Source organism: Hydra viridissima, unplaced genomic scaffold (assembly GCF_058129835.1).
Source record: "Hydra viridissima isolate aposymbiotic clone 2 unplaced genomic scaffold, HvirCarnegie_v1 scaffold_11, whole genome shotgun sequence".
In the NCBI taxonomy this organism is placed as follows: domain Eukaryota; kingdom Metazoa; phylum Cnidaria; class Hydrozoa; order Anthoathecata; family Hydridae; genus Hydra; species Hydra viridissima.
The window spans coordinates 2,078,528-2,084,612 of record NW_028324310.1 but is presented as its reverse complement, the minus strand read 5'-3'; the positions used below and the strand labels follow the sequence as shown (position 1 = coordinate 2,084,612).

Sequence of the window (6,085 nt, the reverse complement as noted above, 5' to 3'; positions counted from 1 at the left end):
TAGATATAATTTTACTTACTTAGTTTATATATATATATATATATATATATATATATATATATATATATATATATATATATATATATATATATATATATATATATATATATATATATATATATATATATATATATATATATATAAACTAGGTATGTTAAAAAAAAAAAAAAGCATAAAATTTTCACTTTTTAAATTATTTAAAGTAAGCATATAGTTGTTAGCATAAAATAGCATTATCATTATATAATCTTCATAGTAAAAATTTAGAATAGAATCATAGATAATTTAGTATTTTATATAAATAATATTTAACGTAAAAAGTGGTTGCAAAAGAAAAACAATCTCATCTTCCTGTTAAGTTGTGATCAACCGAAATCCGGTTCGACATCGATTCCGGCTACAGTTTTGGTCGTAATCAAAATTCCGGTTCCGATTTCGGATATATTTAAGATTTCAGTTCCGACCGGATTTTCGGTTTAAAATGTTTCCAAAAATAGATATCATAAAGCTTTATTTAGCATCATAGTGTTATTATCATTTTGATAAAAATGATTTTTTTTTTAAAATTAAATGTTAAGCCTGAGAGTTAATGGAAATAAGATTTGGCTTTGTTTGAAAACTAATTAATTTTCTTGTTTGAATTCATTTTAGATAAATATTCTTATCTTGTAATGTTTTTTTTATCGTTATTATTTAAAAGACAATATTGTTGTTATGTGTATAATTTTTATATAAATAGGTATATACTAAATATAACAATTAATTATATAATCTATAAAGTGTTAAAATAATCGTTGTTTTCTTGAATAAACTTTTCTTAAGTTTAGCAATACGGCTTTAAACGTGTCACATGATAGAGCCGAAAATATTTATTCTCGAAAATATCACCGAAATATTTCATAGCCGAAGAATTTAGAACCGAAAAGTATACTTTCATTGCTGGGGCCAATGCTATAAACAATTCGAAGTTTTTTTCGAGAAAAAAAATCTTTCGTAAAAACGCAATTTTTCACGTACGAAAAAAAGTTCGTAATCTCGAAGAATTTATCGCTGTTTGTATTTTTTTCGGCCATTGCTATAAAGCATAAAACGTATACGTCACTAAAATTCACGAACTTTTTTATCCGTAATACATAGTAGTTATATAATAGTAATTTTTATTGTAATTTTTATTTATTAGGCCTAATTAATGAATTTTATTAGTCATTAAGTATGCTGTGCTGTCTATTCTACTTTTATGAATATTTTTACATTCTAGTATTTGGTGTTTAAAAAAGCTGTGTAAAATTAAAGTAGGAACATGAATTTAATTTTTTCGGGCGAAGACTTAGATTTCGAAGTTGCAGAAAATGAGCTTCGCCACCGATTGCCTCGAGAGGTTGGTGTTTAAAACATTATTTAAAATTAATAAATTTTGATGTTTTTTTTTAATGATTTTTTATCGAACAAAATCAGAAATCATACTAAATAGGCGCAGAAATTATATTTTTGTTTTGTTTTTCAATTTCATTTTAGTTTAATGGTCGCTTTTTTAACGAAGATGTTTCTGACAACGTTTTTCGAGAGCAGTATCGAGTCCCAAGAGCTGTATTAGATTTTTTAGAAACTAGGCTTAAAGATGATTTGCAACATTATACTAAGCAATTTGCAACATTATACTAAGCATTTCTTCATTTTATTGGCACAAATGTTTTTTTTCATGTTCTCAGAGACTGTCATGGAATCTTTACCAACACAATTTATCGTATTATACAGTGTAGGAGAAGCTATTTTCAATGTTAGTGTATTAAGTTAATAAAACTATTGGAAGTATATATATATTTACATATATATATATATATATATATATATATATATACATATATATATATATATATATATATATATATATATATATATATATATATATATATATATATTAGATATATATAAAATTGATATATACTATACATTACATCATGTTATCACTGTTAATTTTATATACTGTAATATATCTCTGCTGTTTTTGAATAGAATGATTAAATTGCCATTATTATTACCCTTGTTATATATCATTAGCACTGTTAGTAGCTTACTTTACATTAGTTTATAACTATTTGTATATAAACTCGAATGTAAAATCTTTATTTAGAAATATGATTGATTGATTACATACTTATATTATGTTAATATATACTATATATTACATACTTATACTATAACATTTGTAAATATATATATATATATATATATATATATATATATATATATATATATATATATATATATAAAATATAATGTAGCAATACATATTTTTATTTAAATAGTTTGCTAATTAAAACATACTAAGCTTCCCAAGAAGAACCTCTTTGTTTTCTCTGATCTTTATTGCTAGTAACATTTTAAGTTCTTTAAACAGCATTTTACTTTGTTGTGTATTTGTGTATTATTTTGTTGTGTATTTGTGTATTATATGGCATATTTATCAACTCTTTATATTTTTCTTTAGTCAAACACTATGAAAAATTTGTTTAACCAGAATTACTATCGAAAACCTTCATAAATAAGTATGGAATTTTAAATTCATGCATGCATTGTTAACGAAGCACAACAAGGAACTGAATAATCGATTAAATGCAGATTTTAAGTAATTAGTTTATTATGAAGTTACCAAAATCCTTTTAAGCTTTATCTATAAAATATCTGCATAAAAACACAAACAAAGAATGTTCAATGATTTTGAAGATTTTCCAACAATGGCCGCCAAAAATCACGAAGAAAATATCTAAAATTGAGATCAAAAATCTATCTGAAGTTTTTTTTCGAAAAAACGCATTTTTTATCTGAAAAGGCGATTCCCTTGTTCGTTTATAGCATTGGATTTAATAGCGAAGTTTTTATCTTAAAAACGGAGTTTTTTGAATGTTTATAGCAATGGACTTTTTTTTTCTTCGCTTTTTACGGTAAAAACTTCGTGTTTTACGGAAAAAACTTCGTTTTTTATGTTTATAGCATTGGCCCCTGGGGCCAATGCTATAAACATAAACTGTGCTATAAAAATAAAAATGCTATAAACATAAACTGTGTATACAAAATGTAATACAAAAAAAAAAAATGCTATAAACATAAACTGTGCTATAAAAATAAAAATGCTATAAACATAAACTGTGTATACAAAATGTAATACAAAAAAAAAAATGCTATAAACATAAACTGTGCTATAAAAATAAACAATGCTATAAACATAAAAAACGAAGTTTTTTCCGTAAAACACGTAGTTTTTACCGTAAAAAGCGAAGAAAAAAAAAGTCCATTGCTATAAACATTCAAAAAACTCCGTTTTTAAGATAAAAACTTCGTTTTTAAATCCAATGCTAAAAACGAACAAGGGAATCGCCTTTTCAGATAAAAAATGCGTTTTTTCGAAAAAAAACTTCAGATAGATTTTTGATCTCAATTTTAGATATTTTCTTCGTGATTTTTGGCGGCCATTGCTGGAACAACGTTAGCGCTTCAAAATCATTGAACATTCTTTGTTTGTGTTTTTATGTAGATATTTTATAGATAAAACTGAAAAGGATTTTGGTAACTCCATAATAAACTAATTACTTAAAATCTGCATTTAATCGATTATTCAGCTCCTTGTTGTTTTTCCTTGTTAGGTTTTCGATAGTAATTTTGGTTAAACAAATTTTTCATAATGTTTGACTAAAGAAAAGTATAAATAGTCAACAAATATGCCATATAATACACAAATACACAACAAAATAATACACAAATACACAACAAAATAAAATGCTGTCTAAAGAACTTAAAATGATACTAGCAATAAAGATTAGAGAAAACAAAGAGGTTTTTCTTGGGAAGCTTGGTATGTTTTAATTAGCAAACTATTTAAATAAAAATATGTATAATTGCATTATATTTTATATATATATATATATGTATATATATATATATATATATATATATATATATATATATATATATATATATATATATATATATATATATATATATATATATATATATATATTATAGGTAAGCTTTTTTTGGTATGATTCCTATTATAAAATAATATATTATTATAGAATATTTAGTATTTTACTATATAAGACTATATTATACTATATATTGATTATTTATTTCATCTACTTTTAGGTCCATCTATTACTATGAGGCATAGAAATAGAATTTGGGAAGACATAATGTCACATTTAAATAGTTTAGGGGCAAAAATTGAAGATATCAACCAGCTACGTAGTAGAGAGTGGGATTATTTGCGAAGAGCTACAATGCAAAATTTTGCTAAGAGTCTAAAAACAGGTATAGTTTTGTTATATATATATATATTTATATATGTCTGTGTGTGTGTATATATATATATATATATATATATATATATATATATATATATATATATATATATATATATATATATATATATATATATATATATATATATATAATTAAATATTTTTGTATATATATATTATATATACAAATATATATATATAATTTTTTTTTTTTAAGGTGCTGCAGGGAGACAACTAACAGAATTAGATAATGTTGTTTTAGACATTATTGACAGGAAGTCAATAAATGTATCTGGAATCGATGTTCCTGATTTTAATATCTCTTTTTGTACAACAGATGATGCATTGTCATCCACTCCCAACCAACTTTCCACTCCCACTGCCACCCTTTCTTCATCAAGTAAAGAAGTAAACTTTACTTTGAAACAATCTTCTGATACAGCTTCTTTTATTTCGTCTATGTCTGGTATATTTTTCTTTGTTGGTTAAGACTAGTTGTGTTATAAAATACATATATATATATATATATATATATATATATATATATATATATATATATATATATATATATATATATATATATATATATATATATATATATCTATTTCTATAGTTTATAGAGTTAATTGATTGTTTATATTAGATGCAAGATTTGATTGTATGTCCTCCCCTAATTTAGACAATACCACTCTTGTTAGTGACAGTTGTCAGATACTTCAAGGTAATGCAATTTATAAATCAATTTTTTTTAAATCTCAGTTGTTTAATTTAGTTAATTGTAGGTTTTAGACTTATAATTATATAACAGACAACATCAATTTGTGCTTAATTTTTACACAACTAGTATTTCCAAAACCATTAAAAACTTCTTATTTTTAAAGGAATCTAAACCACCTTTCTTATTATTTTAGTTAACTGATCTTGTTTTGACACCTAGAATTAAATTTTAGATTCAATTCAAAATAAACCATCAAGGGGGGCATTAAAAAAATTAAAAAGAAAACAAGCTAGAGAAAGTCTCCTGGTAGATGGAAGTTTTAAAAAATTGAAAGTAAGTGTTTTACGGTTAGAAAAAGAAAGATTAAAAAAAGAACAAGAATTAAGAGTAAAACTTCTGAAATTGGACGTTGCTCTCAGACAACAGCAAATTCGAAAAGAAAAGGCTTTAACAATATATTACACAACAGCAATAAAGCTAATGAATGAGAAATTGCAACCTTCAAACCAGCAACATTTTGTAAATACAGAAACGGTATTTTAAAATTAATTTGTAATAATATTTAGTATGACTTTATCATTAACAAATTTTTTGTATTTAGTATAACTTGTAGCTTGTATTTAGTATAACTTTATCATTAACAAATTTTTTTTGTTTTAGGAGGAAATTCTTGAGCATTAAGAGAAGAGCTACATCATAATTTTATGTTAAATTTGGAAAAATTTGTATAACTATATTTAAACATTCACCTTGAAGGTATTTAACTGTAAAGCCATGACCAATTACATTTTTTAGTAACAATAAAAATATAACTTCAACCTGAAATTGTTCTTGTTATTTCATTTTTTTTTATCACCATTACCTTACAGTAATAAGTTCTGTAAAACTTCACACAAACATTAAGACCAATGCTGTTGCGATGTGAAATAGATACAAGCATCACAACTATATATAACTATATATAAGGTATTGCATTGGCTAGTGGTTGTTTTTAAAATTTAAACAAAACAATATCTTTCATATTTTAAATTTATTTTGTAATCTAGTTTAATATTAATACGATCATATCTTA

General features: G+C 23.5%; 1 protein-coding gene and 1 long non-coding RNA gene across 6 annotated transcripts; both read left to right on the top strand.

Annotated features, from left to right (window-relative positions):
• The first annotated feature begins 758 nt into the window (after positions 1 to 758).
• On the top strand, positions 759 to 1,776 carry LOC149881661 (uncharacterized). The gene is made up of 2 exons (XR_016445164.1): positions 759 to 1,378; positions 1,516 to 1,776. It is a non-coding gene; the product is annotated as an uncharacterized LOC149881661 (long non-coding RNA).
• A 1,454-nt stretch (positions 1,777 to 3,230) lies between these two features.
• Positions 3,231 to 5,838, top strand: LOC149881660 (uncharacterized). 5 transcript variants are annotated; one of them, XR_016445163.1, is made up of 6 exons: positions 3,231 to 3,850; positions 4,141 to 4,305; positions 4,513 to 4,703; positions 4,939 to 5,016; positions 5,246 to 5,547; positions 5,674 to 5,838. XR_016445163.1 is itself a non-coding variant. In XM_090067366.1 (6 exons), exons 1-6 carry the CDS (start codon positions 3,775 to 3,777, stop codon positions 5,692 to 5,694), a joined length of 855 nt encoding a protein of 284 aa, XP_089923492.1. In that variant the 5' UTR covers positions 3,231 to 3,774; the 3' UTR covers positions 5,695 to 5,838. The 5 variants fall into 5 exon arrangements, 4 of the variants coding, with proteins under 4 accessions (XP_089923492.1, XP_089923491.1, XP_089923493.1 ...); XM_090067366.1 differs by having other exon boundaries at positions 4,513 to 4,761; positions 4,975 to 5,016; XM_090067365.1 differs by having other exon boundaries at positions 4,513 to 4,761.
• The last annotated feature ends 247 nt before the right edge of the window (positions 5,839 to 6,085 follow it).